The 25,486-nt window shown below is 39.0% G+C and overlaps 1 protein-coding gene and 1 long non-coding RNA gene across 2 annotated transcripts in view; both read left to right on the forward strand.

The window, feature by feature from the left end:
* Window positions 1-25,486, forward strand: part of LOC127563511 (uncharacterized) — a 123,045-nt gene that overhangs the window by 54,236 nt on the left and 43,323 nt on the right. The gene's annotated exons all lie outside the window — the stretch shown is intronic.
* Window positions 11,391-23,571, forward strand: LOC127563510 (guanylate-binding protein 1-like). Its single transcript, XM_052000040.1, has 4 exons — window positions 11,391-11,508; window positions 14,884-15,079; window positions 20,272-20,462; window positions 22,441-23,571. The coding sequence occupies exons 2-4, from the start codon at window positions 14,890-14,892 to the stop codon at window positions 22,630-22,632; spliced, it is 573 nt and encodes a 190-aa protein (XP_051856000.1). The 5' UTR covers window positions 11,391-11,508; window positions 14,884-14,889; the 3' UTR covers window positions 22,633-23,571.

Below are 25,486 nucleotides of genomic sequence, written 5' to 3' on the forward strand. Positions count from 1 at the left end.
CCTTTCTCATTTCCTCTCCCTCTCCCTTTCTTTCCTCTCTCAAATAATAGCTACAAGTACTATCTTTCCCTTATGGAATGTAATTGAATCAATGTCATTTGCTATAAAATACATACATACATATATATACATACATACATATACATATACATATATATATATATACATACATATATATATATATATACTCATACTTGTATATAACAATATCAACAAGTAAGCCCTCGAAAGGATCTTTGTGTACTGGAAGTCTATTCCTCCTTCCACTTTGGAGTCAGATAACATTGTACAAGGAGAATCCCCAGGGTAGCAGGAGGTAAGGGGCAGGAAGATGGCTTGAGCATTGTTTTCAGTTTTGGTTCCTCATTTGAAAATATAATTCAAGGTTATTTTCCTCACACTTGCTAGTGAGTTGGAACAATTCTGTGTTTATTGTCTTTGATTTTTTTTTATTTTGCCCCTAAAAGAAGCCAAGAACTTCTCCCCCTCTTTCCCCAAAATCAAAGCTAGAATGTCTATTTACATCTAGAAAACCCTACTGAACCTGGCATCGTAAATAGTATTCTCTACGTCTTCCTTCCTAAAATATGTAAGGGGTGGACATTTTCAATAGGAAAAAAAATCTCCAGAGATTATTTAGGCCCCAACCCTTAACCTCAGGGAGTTCCATTTTTGAGTCTCCCAAACCTTGCACAGAAAGGTCCCTAGAGAGAAGGAAATAAAAAGCTTCCTCTCAAATGTTGCCTTCTTTATGAAGCCTCAAACTCACCTAGAACTAATAAATACTTTTCTCCCTTGGGACTTCCACTCACATTCTGTTTCCTCTTCTCTTGTGTCATACTGTGACTGTAAGGGTGATTTTGTGGAATGAATATGGAATGAGATGAAAAGCAAGGGGACCTGTGCTTGGATGCCAGTTAAGCTTTATGAGCTCTATGTATGAGGTCCTGAATGGTGGGTGTGGTGGGCAGAGAGAAATTGAAGGATTGATAAAAATTATTCCCTGGGGCAGGTAGGAAGAAGGCTCTGATAATTGAGATCAGTTTCATTTCATGGTCCCACTCTCAGGTATTAATCTAATTAGAATCCAAGTTAAGTCCCTGTGGCTAAATTTTCCCTATAAAAGTATTTGGGCTCAACCTAAAGAATGAATGGGTCAGACAGCAAACAATAGACACAATCAATAATTTCATTCAAGAGAATGACAATAATGAGACAACATACCAAAATTTATGGGATGCAGCCAAAGTGGAAATAAGGGGGATTTTTATATCTCCAGATGCTTACTTGCATAAAATAGAAAAAGTGAAGATCAATAAATTGAGCTTTCAACTAAAAAAGCTAGAAAAAGAACAAATTAAAAACACCCAATCAAATACCAAACTTGAAATTCTAAAAATAAAAGGAGAGACCAATAAAATTGAAACTAAAAAAAAAAAAAAACTATTCATGTAATAAATAAACCTGAGTTGGATTTATGAAAAAACAACAAAATAGATAAACCTTTAGATAATTTGATTAGAAAAAGGAAAGAGGAAAATCAAATTGTAAGTTTCAAAAATGAAAAGGAAGAACTATCCACCAATGAAGAGGAAATTAGAGCAATTATTAGGAGTTACTTTGCTCAACTTTATGCCAATAAATTTGATGATCTAAGTGAAATGGAGGAATACCTACAAAAATATAGATTGACCAAATTAACCGAAGAGGAAATATATTACTTAAATAGCCCCCTTTTAGAAAAAGAAATAGAATAAGCTATTAATCAACTCCCTAAGAAAAAATCTTCAGGACCAGATGGATTTACATATGAATTCTACTAAACATTTAAAGAACAATTAACTCCAATACTATATGAACTATTTGAAAAAATAGGGATTTTTTTCAAATTCCTTTTATGACACAGACATAGTACTGATATCTAAATCAGGTAGGAAGAAAACAGAGAAAGTAAATTATAAACCAATCTTCTTATGAATATTGATACAAAAATTTTCAATAAAATATTAGCAAACACATTACAGAAAATCATGTCCAGGATAATACTGCATGACCAAGTAGGATTTATGCCAAGAATGCAGGGCTGGTTCCATATTAAGAAAACTATTAACATAATTGACTATATCGATGATCTCAGTAGATGCAGAAAAAGCGTATGATAAAATCCAACATCTATTCCCATTAAAAACATGAGAGAGTACAGGAATAAATGGATTTTTCCTTAAAATAGTTAATAGCATCTATTTAAAACCATCAGTAAGCATCATATGTAATGGTGATAAACTGGAACCATTCCCAACAAAATCAGGAGTGAAACAAAGTTGCTTGCTATCACCATTACTATTCAATATTGTATTAGAAATGCTAGCTTCGGCAATAAGAGATGAAAAAAAAAGATTAAAGGAATTAGAGTAAGTAATGAGGAAACCTGCAGATGATATGATGGTATACTTACAGAGTCCCAGTGATTCTACTAAAAAGCTATTAGAAATAATGCACAACTTTAGCAAAGTTGCAGGATACAAAACACATCCACATAAATCATCAGCATTTCTATACATCACTAACAAAATCCAACAGCAAGAAATACAAAGAGAAATTCCATTTAAAATAACTTTTGGTAGTATAAAATATTTGGGAACCTATTTGCCAAGGGAAAATCAGGAACTATATGAGCAAAACTACAAAACACTTTCCATACAAATAAAGTCAGATCTAAACAATTGGGAAAATATTAAGTGCTATTGGATAGGTCTAGCTAATATAATAAAGATGATAATACTTCCTAAACTAATCTATTTATTTAGTGCTATACCAATCAGACCCCCAACAAACTATGTTAATGACCCAGAAAAAAAAAAACAACAAAATTAATTTGGAAGAACAAAAGGTCAAGAATTTCAAGGGGACGAATGAAAAAAAAAATCAAATGAAGGTAGTCTAGCTGTACCTGATTTAAAACTTATATTATAGAGCAGCAGTCACCAAAACCATTCAGTATTGGCTAAGAAGTAGACTAGCTGATCAGTGGAATAGGTTAGGTTCATAGGACAAAATAGTCAATAACCACAGCAATTCAGTATTTGAGAAACCCAAAGACCTCAACTTTTGGGATAAGAATGCACTATTTGACAAAAACTGTAGTCAAAATTGGAACTCAGTATGGCAGAAACGAGGCATTGACCCACACTTAACACCGTATACCAAGATAAGATCAAAATGCGTTCATGACCTAGGCCTAAAGAATGAGATTATAAATAAATTAAAAGAATATAGGATAGTTTACCTCTCAGACCTATGGAGGAGGAAGGAATTTGTGACCAAAGAAGAACTAGAGATTATTATTTATCACAAAATAGACAATTTTGATTATATCAAGTTAAAAAGCTTTTGTACAAACAAAACTAATGCAAAGAAGATTAGAAAGGAAGCAATAAATTGGGAAAACATTTTTATAGTTTAAGAGTCTGTAAAAGCCTCTTTTCCAAAATATAGAGAGAATTGATTCTAATTTATAGGAAATCAAGTCATTCTCCAAATGATAATGGGTCAAAGGGTATGAACAGACAATTTTCGGGTGATGAAATTGAAACTATTTCTACTCATATGAAAAAGGGTTCCAAATCATTATTGGTCAGAGAAATGCAAATTAAGACAACTCTGAGATACCACCACACACCTCTTAGATTAGCTAAAATGATAGGAAAAGATGACAACGAATATTGGAGGGGATGTGGGAAAACAGATACTGATGCATTGTTGGTGGAGTTGTGAATGGATCCAATAATTCTGGAGAACAGTTTAGAACTATATTCAAAAAGTTATCAAACTGTGTATACCCTTTGATCTATCAGTGTTACTACTGGGCTTATATCACAAAGAGATATTAAAGAAGGGAAAAGGACCTGTATGTTCAAAAATATTTGTGGCAGTCCTTTTTGTAGTGGCTAGAAACTGGAAAGTGAATAGATGCCATCAATTGGAGAGTGGCATATGAATGTTATGGAATATTACTGTTCAGGAAGAAATGAGCAGCAGGATAAATATAGAGAAGTTTGGAGACACTTACATGAACTGATGCTAAGTAAAATGAGCAGAACCAGAAGATCATTATGCACTTCAACAACAATACTATAAGAGGATCAATTCTGATGGAAGTGGCTATCTTCAACAATGAGAGGATCCAAATCAGTTCCAATTGATCAGTGATGAACAGAATCAGCTACACCCAGCAAAAGAACACTGGGAAATGAGTGTGGACCACAACATAGCATTTACATTCTGTCTGTTATTAATTGCTTGCATTTCTGTTTTTCTTCTCAGGTTATTTTTACCTTCTTTCTAAATCTGATTTTTCTTGTGCAGCAACATAACTGTACAGATATGTATACATATATTGTATTAACACATACTTTAACATATTTAATATTTATGGGACTACCTGCCAACTAGGGGAAAGGGTGGAGGGAAGGAGGGGGAAAGTTGAAACAGAAGTTTTTGAAAAGGTCAATGTTGAAAAATTACCCATGCATATGTTTTGTCATTAAATATCTTTAATAATAATAATAAAAACCGCTCGAGAATATAGGAATAAATGGACTTTTCCTTAAACAATTAGTAGCATCTTAAAACCATCAACAAGCATATGTAATGGGGGTAAATAGGAACCATTCCCAATAAGATCAGGAATGAAACAAGGTTGCCCACTATCACCATTACTATTCAATATTGTATTAGAAATGCTAGCTTTAGCAATAAGAGAAGAAAAAGAGATCAAAGGAATTAAAATAGGCAATGAGGAAATGAAATTAACATTCTTTGCAGATGATATGATGGTATACTTAGAGAACCCTAGAGAATCAACTAAAAATTATTAGAAGCAATCCATAATTATGACAGAAATAGTATTAATTTATGACTTCTCAATTCCCAAAACAATTCTATCCACCCTACCATAATCCCAGTGATCAGTACCATGCTACTGTCAAACCAAGGAGCTCTGTGGTTTCCATAAATTCAGAGGACAAAACAGGAGTAAGGAAATAGAAATTGAAGAAGTAATCAGACACCTCAGGATGGGATGGGAGAAGGAAAATATGGATCGAAATTATCCCAAAGTCACTCATGCAACACTAAAAAGGAAGTAGCATCAAGCACTAATAAAAAACTATTTATCTCAAAGTATTGCCTAAGATCATTCATGTCTCACACCAACTCATGGCCATGGATGTTGTTGACTTGGATCAACATAATGAAAAGAGATATGATTATTCTACCAAGTGGAAACTTCCAGCAGGGGACTTTCAAAATTTAGAAACAGTTTCTGTAGGTGCTTAGAAATGCTCTAGGGATCAAGATTAAAGACTTGGTCAAGACAGCTCAGTGATGCAGGGGATAGAGTGATGGGCCAGCAATCAGGAAGATGTGTTCAAACCCAGAAAGGTTCTGCCTCAGTTTCCTCATCTATAAGAATGGACATTCTCATCATACTTATCTCCCAGGCTTATCATAGGGCTAAGATAACATTTATAAAATGCTTTATATCTTTCAAGGCAATAGAGAAAGATTATTATGATCATCATTATTACCTGTCATAACGAGTTCTGTGTTCTTAAATGTAAAATTTCACAAGTACAGAGCACCCTTTCTTCTGCTGTTATTAATCTATAACTTACGTAGTCTGTCTCACTTGATGATTATGTAAATTCTGCAGCTTGAATGCTAAAGGGCTTCTCTGCCTTTACAGGTGACCATGGCATCAGCAGTGTTCATGGAAGCCCCCATATGTCTGGTAGAAAATAGCAAGGACGAGTTGAAGATAAACACCAAAGCCCTACAGATTCTAATTTCAATCACCAAGCCAGTGGTGGTGGTAGCTATTGTTGGATATCCCATATTGGGAAATCCTACATGATAAACAGGCTGGCGGGGTCAAAGTCATGTAAGTAGAGTGGCTCAGGTAAGTGGCTCTGAGACTATTTTTGTGTTATTTTTCAATAGTATTTTATTTTTCCTATTTCATATACAGATAACTTTTGCCATTTCATTTCTGTAAGACTGAGTTCCAATTTTTCCCCTCCCTCTCTTACGTCCCCCCCCCCAAGAGCAGTCTCATAGAAGTTATACATATATAATGATTTTAAACATATTTCCACATTAATCACGTTGTGAAAGAAAAATCAGAACAAAAGGGAAAAACCATGAGCAAAAAGCAAATAAGCAACCAAAAAAAGTATGGGGGAAATAGTATACTGTGACTTGCATTCAATCTCCATAGTTGTCCCTTTGTCTGTGGTTGACATTTTCCCTCTCAAGAGTATTAGAACTGTCTTCAGTCAATGCATCTCTGAGAAGAGCCAAGTCCATGACAGGTAATCAGCACACAGTCTTGTTACTCTACACAATCTGCCCCTGCTTCTGCCTACTTTACTCAGCCTCAGTTCACCTAAGTCATCCCAGGCTCTTCTGAAACCAGCCTGCTCTTGGGGATCACTTTTGGCAGGCCATTATGCCACAGGGGTAGAGTTGCTATGAGGCAAGTCTGAGACCTGATGAAGGCTTAAAAGTCGGCCCCCCCATTCATTGTTGCCTTCCAGTCAGTCTATAAAAATTTGTTAAATGCCTCTTGTATGCTAGAAACTATGCTAAGTGCCCTGATATGAAGAAAGGGACATCCAATCCCTGCCCTCCAGGAGCTGATATTTTAATGGAGGAGACAACATGCAAACAACTGTGTATGAATGGGATCCATATGAGGTACCTGAGAACAATCCTTAGAAGAAAGCAACTAGCATGAAAGGATCCAGAAAAACCTCCTCACTTAATTGTAGCTGAGAATTGAAAAGAAAAACAGGAAAACCAAAAGACAGAGAGGAAAAGGGGGAGCATTCTGGAAAGGAGAGAAGGGGGCAGGTGGTGGAGGGTCCACCAAAGAGCTAAACCAAGCACTGTGACATTTGTGAATGAAATTTCCCCAGAATAAGTGTCTTCACAGCATGGAGATCTGTCTGCTCCAGAACTGAAAATGTCTGCATTTCTTAAAAAACTGGCAAGTATCCCTGTTGCTGTCTCCTGGCAGCTTTTCTCCTAGAAACTGCCTGTCATACCTACTGCCAGCCCTATGTCTCCTCAGGATTATGGCCTCTGCCCTGCGTTATTTTGGTCTCATCATGTGATTGTCAGCTACTCCTGTGATTATTTAGAGCAGGCAGATCACTCGCTAAGATTTCAGAAGCTGAGTATTTTTGGCTCTCACATTCAAATTCAGCAAATAATTGTACAGGCTTCTTTAGGGTCACCCCTGCTTTGCTACTGGCAAAATTAAGGTAAACCTGGCAAACTTAAAAAATTACAGAACTCAAGCAACAACACTACTTTAAAAGAATACAAATAATAATAACAAAATAAATGCCGACAAAAAAGGATTTAATATTAGGAGCTCTGTACCCGGATGTTTTGAGGATCAAATGAAAAGTTATTTTGAAGAGCTTAGCACAGTGCCAAATATTTGATAACAATCCTCTCTTCCACCTCTCTATTAGGGAGAGTTGGTGGAAGGGCAGCTTTAGGGAATCACTTGCTGACTCAGAATGAAACTGAAACTGGCTCGATTCTAGGAAGTCTCTCATTTCTGGGTTGTGTGTGTGCTGAGAGTCAGGGAAAGGTGTAACTGGCCTGTGCTTCCTAGAGGGTAGAGGCTTTGACTTCCCATGTAGATCAGTTATCCCCGGTCACTTCAGGGCTTAGAACAGGGGTCCTAAACTTTTTAAATAGGGGGGGCCAGTTCACTATCCCTCAGACTGTTGGAGGGCTAGATTATAGTAAAAACAAAAACTATGAACAAATTCCTATGCATACTGCATATATCTTATTTTGAAGTGAAGAAACAAAATGGGAACAAATACAGTATTTAAAATGAATAAAGTTAAATCAACAAACTTACCGGTATTTCAATGGTAACTATGGGCCTGCTTTTGGCTAATGAAATGGTCAATGTCTGGTTCCATATTTGTCACTGCTAGTTGTAACAATTGATGCAAATGTGCATCTGTTAGTCTTGATCTAGTTGGAGATTTCAAATGTTTCATTCTAGAAAAAGTCTGTTCATAGACATAAGTGCTGCCAAAGATGGTTGCCATTTTGAGTGCATGGTTCCTGAGATGAGGATATGTCTCAGAGGGGAGAGATGCATAGAAATTATGAAGGCTGCTTGACTTGAATGCATCTTTCAGAGAGTCACAATTGTGCAGTTCAGCCAGTTCCATTTGGTAAATTGTATCCACATTTTAAATGTCAATAGAAAATGGGTTATGGAAAAGCTATATTCCTGTTCATGGAGATGAAGCTCTTTAAATCTAACTTGGAACTCCTTTTGCAATTTTCCAGTGAATCCACACATGTTTTGCTTGGGAATGCAATCAGCGGTTTTTCCACTAACAGATTTTGAATTGTGGGGAGATGGCAGAAGTTTTCTTCCTTCACTTGTTTGATGAGAAGGCCTAATTTTACTTCAAATTCTTTGACATGTGATTGCATATCACAGATGAGCTTCCCTTTTCCTTGAAGTTGCATATTGAAATTGTTGAGTAGCTCTCTTACATCTGTCAGAAAGGCAAGGTGCCATTCCATTCTGCATCATTGAGCTCTGATACTTTGTTTTTTGAAAGCAGAAAAGTTGTAATCTGTGAAAGTAAGTCATAGAAACATTTCAAAACTCTCCCTTGACTCAGCCAATGGACTTCAGTGTGATATAGAACATCTTCATACTCAACATTTAGCTCATACAGAAATTCCTGAACTTGTCTGTGATTTAGTGCATTAGTTCTAATGAAGTTAACACAAGATACCACAATTTTCATAAGAGAGTCCCACTTCAGTGATTTACTACACAGCACTTGTTGGTGGATGAAGCAGTGTATAGCTATTGGATGAGAATGGTTATGTTTGTCCATCTCTTGGTTAATGCGAGCAATTACTCCTTTCTTAGACCCCACCATGCTAGGGGCACCATCAGTTATCACGCTGGCTAGGTTAGCCCAGTCCAGCACCGGACCATTCCTAGTTTGGCAAATTTTTTCATAGATAATACTCTCCTGTAGTTGTTCCTTTGATGCTTTGCAGTGCAGCAAGCTCTTCTATGACTTCAAAATAATCATTTGTCCCACAAATAAAAATTAGAAGTTGTGCAGAATCACAAATATCATTGTTTTCATTGAGTGCCAAGGAAAAATATGAAATTTTTTTTATGGAATTTTGTAAATGCTGATGCAGATTGTCTCCCATTTCTTCAATCCTCCATAAAATTGTAGATCCTGAAAGACTCACTGTACTAAATAAATCAGCCTTCTCTGGACACATCTCTTTGGCAACAGAAAGAAGGAATTCTTTAATAAATTCCCCCTCCACGAATGGTTTGCCAGTGTGTGCTATTAGCTTGGCAACTTGAAAACTTGCTCACAGTGATGAAATATTTAGTTGCTTCTGCTTCACAAAAGTATTTTGCTGAGTTGTCCATGTATTTTTCAGTTTTAATATTTTATCTTTTCTCATTTCTCCAACCAAACAATCTTATTTATCTTTATGTTGAGTTTCATGGTGTTGATGCAAATTATATTCTGGATACTATATTCTGAAATATCAGACATACAGCTCTTTCCTTGTACTGCATGAAAAAGTAATCACGAGTCCACTGTTCTTTGAATATCCTACACTCTGAGTCAATTTTTCTTTTTCTTGACATCATTATTTCCTAGGGATTCTAAATTGCAATTAGTAAAATACCAATATATATCTAAATTGCTATTAGTAAAATACATACATATATACATATATATATATATTGCTACAAAAACAATATACCTGCAATAACTTTGCCCACATAGAGACATACAGACTGCAATGCCCAACTTCCTCCAAGCTGCCTCTGCACTGTGATGCCTCCGTTTCCTGCATTCTCTCTCTGGCTCTTCAAGCTTCCGCTTCTGACCTTCACTGCTGTAGAGAATTCCCCCTGCAGCGGCCGTGACATGCGCAGCATGCACTGTACATATCCCACGCCTGTCTGTTGTGGTGGCTGCCGTTACTGTACAAGGCCACGGGCTGTCAGTTCTCCGTCTTTTGCATCTCTCTCCCTTCCCCACACTACACACCCCGTCCTGGGAACTCACCTCACCTCGGTATTGCCCCACACTCTGTCTCCACCGCCTCAGCCCAGTGCCGGAAGTGTGCTTTTAGGTACATTTTGTCATGAGTTTAGGTCGAACGTCACTTCTGGTCTGATTTTGCCATAACCCAGTGGGCTGCATAAATGTCCTCAGTGGGCCACATCTGTTCCATAGGCCGTAGTTTGAGGACCCCTGGCTTAGAAAGTTTCCTGGGACTGAATGGGGAAAGAACTCACAGAAAGTCAATGACTTCTCCATCCTCCTACAACTGTCCTGCATCCATTGGTCCATTAAGAGCAATTGCTTCCTTGTTTTCTGTTAACTCTCCCATGATGCTTTCTTCTCAGCTACTCTATTTTCTATATTCAGCTTTTTGAAGTTGGTCTAAACATTTTGGATCCTTGAGTGTGACTGATACTGTTAAGAAGGAGATGTTTCCTTGCTCACCAGAAACTCTCATTGATGATGTTTACCAGTTTTATCATAAATCTTACCCCACAAGTCTAACTTCCAAGCTCTGGGTGAGCTGAATGCAGACAGTCTTCTGGCCCCAGCTGATGATACTGGATAATCTGGGATGGGGAAGCAGGAAGACCTGAGTGTGAAAGCTGCTTCCTGGCTGTGCCACCTTGGGCTACTAATTTATTCATTCCCCCTCCATTCTCTGCCAATTCCTCAGGGATGAGCATTCCCCAAGCAAACCTTGGGGGGTGCTGGGGAGTCAGCCCTCTCAAACCTGCTTTGCCTGGGAACTGAGTGGGCACTTGTGCACTGATCCAATTGGCTATCCCTTTTGCCCTGACATTCGATGAAGAAAGAAATACTGAATCAGGAAGAATTAAGTCAAGGACAGTAACTGATGAATTCAAGGCTAGAAATCTAGTTTTGGTTTTTGGTCATTCCTACTTTGGTGAGTAAATAATACTGGAGTCCTATCTATCTGGAGGACTGACCTGGGGGACCTATATTTGCTCTGCTCTTTCCTTTTCTCCTGGCAGCTATAAAGCTGGAAAGAATTTCTTTAAAGTTGGCATTAGAAAATATGTCTGTGTAAGCCCTCTTATCCCAGAAGTACTTGGGCATTTAACTCATTTCTTAAACCCCACACCCATAGATCTACTTTAGTTTTCCATTTTAGGCTGAGGACGTTAGAAAGAGCAAGATTTGCTTTTGGTTTCAATTTCTCTTGTCCCTCCCACCCTTTCTTTCCTTACTATAAATAAGAGAAGCTTTTTGAAAAGTAACAGAAAGAAGAGAGGAGAGAAGAAGAGAAAAGAAGAGAGGATCTTAGGGAAAGAAAAACAGGAAACTTTAGGAGAGTTTGGCTTGGAGCCTTGTGACACAGGTAAGTGTAATTAGTAAGTTTTCTCTTACCTTTTCTGTATCTTTTTTCATTGGTAAAAGTAGAGATGAAATGATGTGTGTGTGCAGACAAGGAATGGAGTGACCTGATTTGTTGAGTGACTTAGAAGTGTAGAGTCAATGACTCTCAGCCTAGTGGAGGGAACCCACACTAGAACTGGATTTAAAGCTTGCAGATCCTGGTCCTCTGTCACCTAGGCAAACTTAGGGACAATGGCATTTGTTCTTGCTGGAAGAAGAAAGAATCTATAAAGTTTGCCAGCATGCTGGATTCCACAGCCACTGGGAAGGGAACTGTTCACAAACAGGGAAGGGCGAATTTCCAGAATACTCCAGATAAATTATAGTTGCTAGCCTGGAATAAATATAAAGGGACCGCTAACATATCCTCTAGACCCCTCAATTCTGTGTTGGTGCCTCTTTGGAGGATCCTGCTTCTTCCTGGGTGGTGGTTGGGGCATGGACAGCAGTAATAGCCCTTCTGCTGAGTCTCCTTGGGCTCTCTGGGCTCCCTGCTGTTCAGCAGGCTGCTGGGAGAATCCTGGGATGATTGCCAGTGCTTGGTTCCTTACCAACGATTGCACTCTACATGGGGAAGATCCCATAGACCAGCTGTCTATAATTTTCTTAGCAAAGATACCAGTTTGTCATTTAGTTCTCCAGTAGATCATTGGTTAGCTGGTGCATGTTATCACCAGCACAAGACAGTGATCCATGAGGCAAAGGACAGGTTGAATAATTCATCAGGGGCAGTCCAAACTAAATCTTTTTAAAAATGAGTAGGGAAAGGAGGAAGAGGAATAACATGGGCTAGCATTTAAACTACCTTTAAAGAGGTATGACTTTATTTAAGCCACACAAGAACCCAGTGAAGCCGGCACTTTGCTGTTATGCCCAGTGCACAGATGAGGAACTTGAGGGACAAGTGTTTACCTATGAAGATGTATAACTGACAGGATACAAGTCCAGCTTCTTCTGATTCCAGATCCAACTCTATATCCACCTGTCCTTATGTCCTCAATAAGTTCCATGTTAGGGGATGGCACATCCTGTCGCTTTTCCTTGTGCTTTCCTGAACCAAAACATTCAGGTTTTGGCCATTTCATATTGAAGAGAAATGAGAAAAGTCTCCCTGCATTGCCCCACATCATCTAGTGGGAACCATATTATGTGAGCTCAGAGTGAATACAGAGGCAGCCTGCCCTCCATGTTTGACATGATAAAGGAAGCCATGGTCCAAGCTCTGGGAAGTTCCCCAGTGTAAAGATCCGTAAACTATCTACATTGGACCAGAAAGCCAGGGGAAACATCGACAAACCAGGCAAAAGGAATCTTGCCTGGAAGCCAGACAGGGAAAGTGACTGTCCCCACACCTGGCTTCATATCTTGGCTCCCAGAAATGACATTAAAGTGCTTTACAGATCTACAACTTGTATAAGGTTAGGTTTAATTGGGCCTCTGGGCCTACCTTGAGGGACTGAGAATGGCCATTACCTCACTCATTACCTGATCAGTCACTGAGGGTCTGCTTCTAGATTCCTTTTGTCAGGTTAGAATTTGGGGTTCTTGTTCCCTATTTGGAAAAGAAGTGACTTCCACCAATGATTTTCTGTAATGTGGAGTTCAAGTTTCCTTGGTGTAATAATATCCTAGGGATGAAATGCTGCAGTCTACTGCAGTCTACAACAGTTCTGCAATTTATAGTCAGTCTTAGAAAGATTCATGGCTCATTGGCAGTTTATGTGACATATCGAGAGTTAGACAGCCAGGACATGTCTGAGATACTATTATCTATGACTTCTCAATTCCCAAACCAATTCTATTCACTCTGCCATGATCCCAGTGATCAGTACCATGCTACCGTCAAACCGAGGAGCTCTGTGGTGTCCATAAGTTCAGAGGACAAAAACAGGAGGCAGGAAATAGAAAATGAAGAGTAATCAGATACCTCAGGATGGGGTGCTAGAAGGAACAGGATGGATCAAAATCACCCCACAGTCACTCAGGCAACCCTAAAAAGGTAGTAGCATCAAGCACTAATACAGAGCTATTTATCTCAAAGTATTGCCCAAGATCATCCATGTCTCACACCAACTCATGGCCATGGACATTGTGGATGTGGATTGACGTAACACAAAGAAATATGGTTATTCCACCAGGAAGAAACTGCCAGCATGGGACTTTCAAAGATTAAAAAGTTTTGCTAGGTGCATAAGAATGCTCTAGGGATCAAGCATAAAGACTTGATCAAGACAGCTCTGGGGTGCAGGGGATAGAGTACCAGGCCAGCAATCCGGAAGACATATGTTTAAACCCAAAAAGGTTCTGCCTCTATTTCCTCATCAGAATGGACATACTTATTGTATTTATCTCCCAGGCTTGTCATGGGGATAAGATAACATTTATAAAGAACTTTATATCTCTCAAAATAATATAGAAAGATTATTATGATCACCATTATTGTTATCATCATTATTATCTGTCATTACCAGCTCTGTGTTACTAAATATAAAATTTCCCAAGTACAGAGCAGTCTCTCTCTCTCTTTTTAAAAAAATAATTATAACTTTTTATTGACTGTACATAAGCATGGGCAATTTTTTACAACATTATCCCTTGCACTCACTTCTGTTCCAACTTTTCCCTTTCCTCCCTCCAACCCTCCTCCCCTAGATGGCAAGCAATCTTATACATGTTAAATATGTTATAATATATCCTAGATACAATATATGTGTGCAGAACCAAACAGTTCTCTTGTTGCACAGGGAGAATTGGATTCAGAAGGTAAAAATAACCTGGGAAGAAAAACAAAAATGCAAATAGTTCATACTCATTTCCCAGTTTTCCTTCTCTGAGTGTAGCTGATTCTGTCCACCCATTGATCAATTGGAATTGAATTAGATCTTCTCTTTGTCGAAGATATCCATTTCCATCAGAATATATCCTCATACAGTATTGTTGTTGAAGTGTATAATGATCTCCTGGTTCTGCTCATTTCATTTTGCATCCGTTCATGTAAGTCTCGCCAGTCCTCTCTGTATTCATCTTGCTGGTCATTTCTTACAGAACAATAATATTCCATAATGTTCATATATCACAATTTACCCAAACATTCTCCAATTGATGGGCATCCATTCATTTTCCAGCTTCTAGCCACTACAAACAGGGCTGCCACGAACATTTTGGCACATACAGGTCTCTTTCCCTTCTTTAGTATCTCTTTGGGGTATAAGCCCAGTAGCAGCACTAGAGCAGTCTCTCTTTTGCTTAATTAATCTGTAACTCATTTAGGCTGTCTCAGTTGAGGATTGTATAAATTCTGAAACATGATTGCTAAGGAGTTCCTATACATTTACAGGTGACCATGGCATTACCAGTGTGCAAGGAAGCCCCAAAGTGTCTGATGGAAAACAATGATGGAGATCTGAAGGTAAACCCCAAAGCCCCACAGATTCTAACTTCAATCATCAAGCCAATAGTAGTGGTAGTTTTTGCTGGGCAGCACTCTATTGGGAAATCCTACTTGATGGACTGGCTGGCAGGATCAAACTCAGGTAAGTGTTCTGGATATGATAATCTATTTTTGTGTCATTTTTCAATAGTATTTCATTTTTCCAATTTCATATACAGATAGCTTTTGCCATTCATTTCTGTAAGATTTTGAGTTTCAGTTTTTTCCCTTCCTCTCTTACCTTCTGCCCCCTCAAGAGCAGTCTCAGGGTTTATACATGTACAATGATTTTAAACATATTTCCACATTAGTTATGTTGTAAAAGAAAAATCAGAACAAAAGGGGAAACATGAGCAAAAAGGGAAACAAGCAACCAAAAAACATATGGTGCAAATAGTATGCTTTCATTAACATTTAGTCTCCATCGTTGTCCCTCTGGATATGGTTGACATTTTCCACCCAAGGGTATTAGAACTGTCTTCAATCAACACATTGCTGAGAAGAGCCAAGTCCATCACAAGTCATCAGCACACAATCTTGTTACTCTATACAATCTGCCCCTGCTTCTGCCCACCCCACTCAGCTACAGTTCACCTAAGTCATCCCAGGCTGTTCTAAATTCAGCCTGCTCTTGGGGGTCACTTTTGGCAGGCCACTATGCCACAGGGTGAGAATTGCTATGAGGCAAGTCTGAGAACTAATGCAGGCTTAAAAATTGGCCCCTTATTCACTGTTGCCTTCCAGTCAGTCAACAAGAATTTGTTAAATGCCTCTTGTATTCTGGAAACTATACTAAGTGCCCTGGTTACAGAGTAAGGGAAATACAATCCCTGCTCTCCAGGAGCTGACACTCTAATGGGGAAGACAACATACAAATAAATGCATACGATAGGGATCCATATAAGGTTTCTGGGAGACAATCCTTAGAGGAAAGCAACTAGCATGAAAGGATCTAGAAAAGCTCCTTGCTTAATTGTAGTTTAATTGTAGCTGAGAATTGAAAAAAAAATAGGGAAACCAAAAGGTAGAGAGGAAAAGGGGGAGCATTCCAGGCAAGAGAGAAGGGGCCAAGTGATGGCAGCTCCACCAACTTGCTTAATCTTGCATTGTGATATTTCTGAATGAAATTTCCCCAAAATAAGTGTCTTTACGACATGAAGAGCCATCTGCTCCAGCACTGAAAATGTCTGCATTTCTTAAAAAAAACTGGCAAGTGTCCCTGTTGCTGTCTCCTGGCAGCTTGTCTCCTAGAAACTGCCTCTCTCACCTACTGCCAGTCTTGTGTCTGCTGAGGGTCATGGCTTCTGCTTTGCTTTATGTTGGTCTGACAAGGTGGTTCTCAGCCACTCCTGTGATTAGTCAGAGCAGGCACATCACAAGGGAGAAGCATTCTCAGCATATTGATAATTCTGATAGGCTCATCAACTACGAGCTGAGAAGAGACCACAGGGGACATCTAATTCGCCCCCTCTCTTTTTATAACTGAAAAAACACACCCAGAGAAGCATAGTGACATTTGCCCTAAGTTACACAGGTAGTAAACAACAGAATATTTGAATCCAGACCATGTTAATCCTGGGTCAGGGTTTTCTGCACTATACCACATTGGAGCTTGCATTCTAAAATTTATTCATAATCTAATCAAATGGATGCTCTATGCAAAGTGAGCCCTGAACAATATCGAGTTAACTTTCAGAGTTACTGATCAAGGATGTTCCTATTCTAGTGGATTTGGGAAAAAAAGTTTTGAGCTACTCTTACCAAGGTGTGATGGAAGGTGATGACCAAGAGCGAGGTGGTGCTTTGATATTTCTGACACAACCTGATCTAGCTCGAGATGTCTAATGGATTCACTGAGGTTGGATTTCCAGTCTTTCAAGGGCCAGTTGGTCAACAGTTTTGTCAGTAGCATTAATGATCAAGCAGAAATGTCCCAACTTTTCTCTTCATCAACCGTGGGTAACAAAGTTAGTCATTACCAGGCTCCTCCTGGACAATCCTTTACAAGCTTCCATCACCAACCCCCCAAATAAACTTACATAGTCCCAGGAAATCATAGCAGGATATCATCAGTTACACTAGCTTGATTGCAGTTTCCTGGATTTCTCTGACAAAATCTGACAAAATTCCCTGCTGTCAGAAGCTCTCATGGAGTCCCACCTGAACTGTTTTTTTTCCCTAGGAAACTTCAAGGATGTTACATTCCTCTAAAATCTTTATAAACATCTTTCAGTCATGTGTCTACACAGGAGCCGGCATTGCCAGAGCAGCATGCTTGGTAAGGGGTCAACCTACAAGAGCTGGGTATCTCTGGCTCTCATACTCAAATCTAGCAAATAATTGCCCAAGATTGTTGTAGGGTCACCCCTGCTTTTGCTACTGGCAAAATTAAGGTAAACCTGGCAAACTAATGGGTACATAAATTATAGAACTCAAATGACAAAGATACTTTAAAAGAATACAAACAAAAATAACAAAATAAATACCAACAAAACCAAAACCAAAGACAGAAAATAAGGAAAATCAAGATAAGTATTCTTTTTTTTTAATTTTATTTTTTTATTTAATAATTACTTTATATTGACACTCGTTTCTGTTCCGATTTTTTTTCCCCTCCCTCCCTCCACCCCCTCCCCTAGATGGCAAGCAGTCCTTTATATGTTGGATATGTTGCAGTATATCCTAGATACAATATATGTTTGCAGAACCGAACAGTTCTCTTGTTGCATAGGGAGAATTGGATTCAGAAGGTATAAATAACCCGGGAAGAAAAATAAAAATGCAGATAGCTCACATTCGTTTCCCAGTGTTCTTTCTTTGGGTGTAGCTGCTTTTGTCCGTCATTTATCAATTGAAACTCAGGTCTCTTTGTCAAAGAAATCCACTTCCATCAAAATATGTCCTCATACAATATCGTTGTCGAAGTGTATAATGATCTCCTGGTTCTGCTCATTTCACTTAACATCAGTTCATGTAAGTCTCGCCAGTCCTCTCTGTATTCATCCTGCTGGTCATTTCTTACAGAACAATAATATTCCATAACATTCATATACCACAATTTACCCAGCCATTCTCCAATTGATGGGCATCCATTCATTTTCCAGTTTCTGGCCACTACAAACAGGGCTGCTACAAACATTTTGGCACATACAGGTCCCTTTCCCTTCTTTAGTATTTCTTTGGGATATAAGCCCAATAGAAACACTGCTGGATCAAAGGGTATGCACAATTTGATAATTTTTTGGGCATAATTCCAGATTGCTCTCAAGATAAGTATTCTTAAGGAGAAAATATTTTGGTCTATAATGGAATCAAGAAAAAGTAGGCTCTTTGTGTAGATGTTTGGTCCAGGGCATTCTAGACAAGCCCTCAAAGGGGATAGAATAGTGAACTTGCATTCAGCAAGACCCAATTTCAAATGGGGACTCACAGGCTGACTTGTAGTAGGGTTCTAGGCAAGTCACTTAATCTTGGTTTGCCAAGATTCCTCAATTGAAATGTGGACTTAATATTAGGAGCTCTGTGGCTGGATGTTTGAGGACCAAATGAGATGTTATTTTGAAGTGCTTAGCACAATGCCAAATATTTGATAAAAACCCATTTCCTTTGCTTCCATTCCCCATTAGGGAGATTTGGTGGAAGGGACCAACTTGCTGACTCAGAATGAAACTGAAACTGGCTTAATTCTAGGAATTCTTCTCATTTCTGGATTGTGTGTGTGCTGAGAGGCAGAGGAGGGTGAAACTGGCTTGTGCTCCCTGCAGGGTAGAGACTTTGACTTCCCATGTAGATCAGTTATCCTCTGTCACTTCAGGTGTAGTATCCTTAGAAAGTATCCTGGGAGCTGGATTGGGGAAGAGCCCACAGAAAGACAATGACTTGCCCAGCATTCCATAACTGTCCTGCATCCATTGGTCCATTATGAGCAATTGCTTCTTTGTTCTTTGCTAACACTCCCATGATCCTTTCCTGTACTATTCTTCTCTAAAATATAATCTTCTCTGGGAGCATGTTTCTTAGGGGGCTTCTGGAGGCAGCCTTAGTTTCAGTTCAGAGTAATTACCCCAAATGCAGCCAGGAATTAAAATCCAAATCCTTTATTGTATCCTTCAAACTCTTATCTCCTTCACTTGAGGCTCGACTAGTTTTTCTTAGAGCCCTTCTATATTCTTGGTTCCGAGAGCTTAAGCTGCCTTCTCGGTTTGTGAATCTGCTCGCCTGAATCCTGGCTTCTGAATCTCCCCAACCAAATCCTGGTTGAGACTCCTAGCTTATATATGCTCTCTTAAAGGTGTGAATCTTGTAGAACTCTAGAAAGTACTAATTATATAATCAAAGCCACATGGAAAAAGTTCTTGATTGATCAGGAAGGGACATTTTTAGATTAAAAATAATCCTGAGATCCTTGAGATGCACAATGATAAGAAAATTCCTTACATCAGTTTTAGCACCTCACAGAGTTTCTGGTCAGCAGAAACTATGTCTTTGCTTAAGTATCTCTAAATTGCATCTCGTAGTGATCCAGCTTTACAGTCAGGCAATTATATAATACAGTAATTCTGACAACTGAATAAAGTTTTCTCACAAGGCAGAATTTGGACAAGATCCATAATAGAATAGAAATTAAATTGAGTTGGTTCCAGCACTGGGGCACAGTATCAAGTTAATGAAGCACATTCCTATTCCCACACTCAAGTCCTGGTGCTCCTAATTCCCTCAGTTTCCTTGACTTTCAATGACTCCTATTACCTCTAAGATCACATATGAACTTCTCCATTTAACATATAAAGTCCAACAGAAATCTACCCTTTGCTAACTATTCTTGTCTTATATTTTGTTCTTCCCTTTGCATGCTGTTTTAGCACCACTTACCTCCTATTCTTGCAGTGCCCAGACACACCAAGCCATCTCTGTTCTCCAGGCCTTTCCACTAGCCATTGATGCTCTGAAAACATTGCCTCTCAGCTAATCTTAACTCCCTCAGTTAAATCAGTTAAATTCCACTTCCTTCAAAAGACCTTTCATCATCCCTTCTGCTGTTAATGTGATTTTCCACCTCTCCATTCATATTGCCTCCTCCTTATTATATTTCTTGGATCTACATAATGATTTCAATGTAGACTCTGCCATTAGAATATCAGCATTTCCAGGAAAAAAATTGTTTTAACATTTTTTTGTCTCTCAAGTGGTTAGCACAGGGCCTAGGAAACACTGATTAAGGATTGTTCACTAACTGACAGGAGATGACTACTTATTGTATTTTTTTAATCTCATGCTTTCTATTTCCTCCAAAAGTTGAAGAGATCAAAAGAGAAGCAGCTGAGAAAGATAAGTTGTTAAAACAGCAACAAGTTGAAAAGCAGCAAAAGATAGAAGCTCAGCAGAGAAGTTTGGAAGAAAAGATGAACCAATTGAAATGGAAGATGATGGAAAATAGATACAAGAGGCTGGAAAAAAATAATATGATGCTGAAATCTAAGCTGAAGGTACAGGGAGATTGGGATCAGTGGCTATACTTGTGATGTTACACCACCATCATGGCAGAAAAGGGATGGACAGACAAATAGGGAAGGGAAATTTGTCTTCATGTGACTCAGCACAGGGAAGAGCAAGGACCCAGGACTTTTTATCAGAAGTCCTAGGTTTGAGCCTTTTTCTCCTTTCTATCCTCAGTTTCCTCACCTGTAATATAGGGTCACCAACATCTATCTCACTGAGTGCAAATTTTTGTTGTACAGATCTACTGAGTTTTGTGTCAGTCATAGAGCATCTCCAACTCTACCAATGAGCTGTCTAGGCAAGTCTTTACTAAGCTCACATCATTCTCCAAATCTTCACTCTCTGAAAGTCAAAATCTTCAAGTCCGCACCAAAGTCTGTGTTTTTCTAGTCACCCAGAAGACACAATTACTTCAAAGCTAAGACCTAATTTCCAGAAGCTTTTCTGCTGCATCCCTTTTATACAAGGCTGACAACTCAGCACAAAGCCATCCCTCTAGAAAACATCCCTCAGTGGTTTTCTACCATGGAAGATCCATGAATTCTTCTGAGCCATAATTGGAATGGGCTTTCCTCCCAGTAGGAGATTCTGGAACCCAGGAACCAAACTCTCTGGAAAAAAACGATCCAGGGCCATCCCAACTGTTTTGTGCATTCAGGTTTAAAATTATTTTTGAATTTTATCAGTAATCACTCTCATCACACCTATCAGGATCTATTTTGTCTTGAGGGCAGAAAGTCCTGTCAACTTTCATTGTCTCAGTCAGCATCTCTTATGCAAACTGTAGAGCACTAAATTCAGGTCCCTCTGCCACCTTAGTGTGGCAATCCCATAATCTTTTGCTCTTTTCTAAGAATATAAGAATGAATGATCCAGCCCTATGGCCTCAGTGATGGAGATGACTACAGTGACATTTCTTCTATCAGTACAATCAGCACCACCCTGCAGGAAATGGATGAGAGTACGGAAGGTGACATGAACCTTTCAGGTTCTGTGGTTAGGTTCTAACCCCATAGCAGAGAAAAGAAAATCTCCATGCTAAGGACCATGGCCAGGGCAAGTTACCTCTAGAGTCCCCTGAGGTTTGGGGCTGCTAGGATGAAGCAAGTATCCCAGATTGGGCCGATTGTAACCTCCTACCTGAGCCCCAAACTGCTGGGTCATGGAACAGGAACATATCCAGTGAGTGATCAGGTTCCCTTAGAACCATTATCAATAAGGCCCTGCCTAAAGTGTCATGGAATAGAGCAGGCGCTGCCTAAATTCATGGAAACTGGCCAGAGCTAGCCCAGGCTAGTAAGAGAGGTTAGCTGTCCATCCACATTACTTTCCCTGTAGAGCAAAGGGTCAAACCCCTTTGAAGTTGACTTGAGCCCATCCAGAGTCACTCTCTAGACAGTATTTTCTGTCTCTTTTTTTTCTAACATTTGGGCCACTTGACTAAAATTTGAGAATAATGCTGAAGATAAGAGCTAGCATTTAAATATCAAGGTAAGGCTTACAAAGTAAATATTATCTCACAATAAGCTGGGTAGCTGTGGGTTATTACAGATTGGGGAACATAAGTCCAGTCACAGCTAGTAAGAGTAAGAGGCAGGATTCAAATTCAGGTCATCCTTACTCCAAGTCAGCACTGTACGGTTGAGCTCCTCCCCACTCATTAGGAACATGATTCTAAACCAAATGGCCTGGTGCTCAGCTGAGCATTGGCCCTGAGGTCCAGCCTTTTTCTTTGGTAGTTGAGAAGTACTGAGTCATTGAAGAGAAGTCCTAAATTTCTGAATGGTTTTTCCCACTGCTCCAGAGCATCCCTTGCAGAGAAATCCTCACTGCATTTTCCGCTTCCTCTAATTTACTTAAATCCCACACCTTATCTAGCAGAAATACATGAAGTGACTAGTTCTTGGTAGAATGGGGATGGCCAGAAGTGCAATGCTGACATGTTGGTGTCTTGTCTTGTTTTAGGAACAAGAGAAGCTAAGAAAGGAAGACTTTCAAAAAGAAGTTGCAAAGATGAAGAAAAAAATTAAAGGCCTAGAAGCAGAGAATAAGGATATTAAGAATAAAAATTCCAGCTGGTGGGGCAAACTTTTAGGTATAGCTGAATTTGCAGTGAAGTTTATGTTCTCTGGTGCAGGAAAATTTGCTGAGAAGTAGTAAAAGGCATTAGCCACTTCTTTATCCAAATAGGTTTCAGTTTCCCAAAAGAAAATTATTGAGTAATATTATCCCACTTTAAAAAAATATGGAGTTAAGATCTCCTTGTGCATGAATGTGAAGCTTTTGTAGAATCATCCTGCTCCTTCATACTTAGGTGAGGTCCTTAACATACAGGCTACCTGGCATATCTCAGAGAGAACAATTGCTCATTGTTCCTAACAGGACAGTACTTAAATTCAGGAGAACCTGAGTTCAAATCTGACATCAACCAACTTCTAGGACCCTAAGAAAGTCAATGAAACTCTGTGTTTTAGATTTCTCATCATAAAATGGGGGTAGCAATATATTCATAGATTTTTGTGAGGATAAAGAGTAAAGTTATTTTGAAGCCTTAATATGCTATAAAAATGCTAACTATTAATATTATGAAATGCTTTACTCTAGAGATCTGCCCAAATTCACACTGAAGAAGTGACTTACACCAAGTACTTTTGATTGCAAATATTTTCTGACCACTCAGAGGTCAACTCTCTTGACCCCTCTTTAGAGAAAATACAGAAATTTGCCCTGTGATACTTAGATTGTTAAAAGTCCAAGTGGAATAGTTCCTGATTTCAAAACCCTCACTTATACTTTGAAGTTATCAATAGAAAGTGTTTGGGGTTATGAAATGGGGAAGATGATAATCAGTACCTTGCATGTTTAGCTTTATAATCATTTATCAGCTGTCAGTTATAGAATGAAAAGTAACTCTGCGACTTATTGGAAGATTATAGACCCAGTGAAAATGTGTATAACCAAAGTATGAGGTAGTCCCAGGGATATTCCTGTGTTAGTGGACCTAAGAAGTATAATTCTAATCATTATAAAGCATATAACCACATCAATCATCTTTATAATAAAATGTAATGAGCTCCTGAGCTTATGATGGCAAAAGGTCCTGTGTGAGCCAAAATTCTTCTTCATTAAATGCAGCACTGAGTATACTTTAACTAATCAGATTGCAATTTATGTAACTCAAGAGAACTATAAATAACTGTGAATCTTGTATATCAGGATCTCAAACCATTCTGGGCAGACTCTAAACTCTACCTTGGGTTCTCTTAAAGGCTGGTTTCTTTGCCCAGAAAGATCTCTCAATTTTTTTCTTACAATTTGTATTCACAAGGTCAGAGCTATCCAGAACCTGCTGGACAGTGTGTGTAAAAGGCCCTGCAAAGAGAGAAGAGGAAGGGCGGGACAAGAGACGCGCAGAATTGGAGACAAGACAGGCTTTCTGATCAAGTCTCGTTTATTGTGGGCAAAAGTACAAGTATTTATGGTGGTTTGTGAGGGAGTGGGGGTCGTGCAAACTCAGTACAGAGGAGACCCTAGATAAAGGGTTTGTTTCCCGCTGAAAGAGGAGTTGACCAGAGGCCTTTGATGATGTAGAAAGCTCCAGGAGGCATCTAGATGTCTGTTTGTTCAAGGTTAGAGGAGTCTTAGGAATGTGGCTTTATCACCTGTAGATTAGTGCCGGCTCCCCACAAGTCCCCCTTTTGTATCTATATAAAGAATAGAATTTTTCACTTCCCAACCTGTGCCTGGCTTAGGTTGTCCCTATGGGGAGAAGCCTTACCCGTCATAGGAAGAATGTACAAAAACATTTCTTCCTGGCTTAGGTTGGCTAGTCCTTGAGGGATCTTACCCATCATTGACTAACCAGGTCTCGATGTTTTTTGGAAATTTTGATTGCTCATATGAGCATCAAAGGGGTCATCATCAATCTCAAGGCGATGATAGTGTATGTGAATGGATTTTGCCAGTGCACTATCTATCTGGGACTTTACAAAGGATGTGATTTTCCGGAAAGCCCAGGGTCCAAAGGACAAAAGTACGAGAAAGCCAATTAAAGGCCCAAGTAAGGGGAGGATATAAGGGAGGATCCCATGGAGCTCACTCCAAAGAGGATTGTCAAAGAGCTCTTGGTGCCGCTTAATCAAATCTTCCTGGAGTCTCCTAATTTTGTCCCTAACAATACTGGATTTGTTTGCATAGAAGCAACAGCGTTCTTGGAGGGCTAAACATATCCCTCCTTGTTCTACAGTGAGGAGGTCCAGGCCTCCTCTGTTTTGCAAGACAACTTCAGCTAAACTATTGATCTGATCCTGAAGATCATTTATAGTACTGGAGAGGGCCTGGATGCAGGTGCCAGTCCATGGTCTCATTTTAAAAACTGCTGCTCCAGGCTGTGAAATGTGGGTGTGCCGTACTGACAGTCAAAGCTGATCAAAAGCTGATCCAGGTCCCAGAAGCAAACCAATATCTGTAATTTGACCAAAATCTAGAACAAAAAACACAAATCTAACAAAGAAAGATTAGATCAGTCTTAGATAGAAAGACTCAGTTTACCAAACTGCTGCAGAACATGAGAAAGCCAAAATAAATTGTTTCCTACGTGAAGAAATGAGTTCGCTTTACAGGCCAGGCAAACGGCTGCAGTCTTACAGACCATTATTAATTGTCCTCTTATCATGTAGAAACCTTAAAGAAACAAAACACAAATCTCCAGTAACAGACAGATGACCAGGCGAAATACTCAGTTGCCCAAGCATTTAGGATACAACGATTACATATAACCAGACTGAAAATAGTAAGGCATGACATAACTGAATTGCATTAACAGTTCTACTGACCATTGCTCTGATCATAGAGATCAGTTACAGAAGGAAAAATGCAAGAACATAACTATAACATAACATAAACAATTGAGTTTTAACTGCTTATCAATTGTCCCAGTAACTGTCAGAGGGTGGAGCTTTAAAACTCCCAAATAGCATTAACTAATTAACTCTAAGCCCAAGAACTTTTA

The sequence above is a fragment of the Antechinus flavipes genome, chromosome 4 (genome assembly GCF_016432865.1).
Source record: "Antechinus flavipes isolate AdamAnt ecotype Samford, QLD, Australia chromosome 4, AdamAnt_v2, whole genome shotgun sequence".
Taxonomy (NCBI): Eukaryota; Metazoa; Chordata; class Mammalia; order Dasyuromorphia; family Dasyuridae; genus Antechinus; species Antechinus flavipes.

What these genes read in the sequence shown, in the direction of transcription:
- LOC127563510 (XM_052000040.1), top strand. Translation starts at nt 14,890, where the DNA reads ATGGCATTACCAGTGTGCAAGGAAGCCCCAAAGTGTCTGATGGAAAAC. An exon ending in GCTGGCAGGATCAAACTCAG is followed by an intron (nt 15,080 to 20,271) that starts GTAAGTGTTCTG and finishes TTCCTCCAAAAG; the next exon opens with TTGAAGAGATCAAAAGAGAA. An exon ending in TGCTGAAATCTAAGCTGAAG is followed by an intron (nt 20,463 to 22,440) that starts GTACAGGGAGAT and finishes GTCTTGTTTTAG; the next exon opens with GAACAAGAGAAGCTAAGAAA.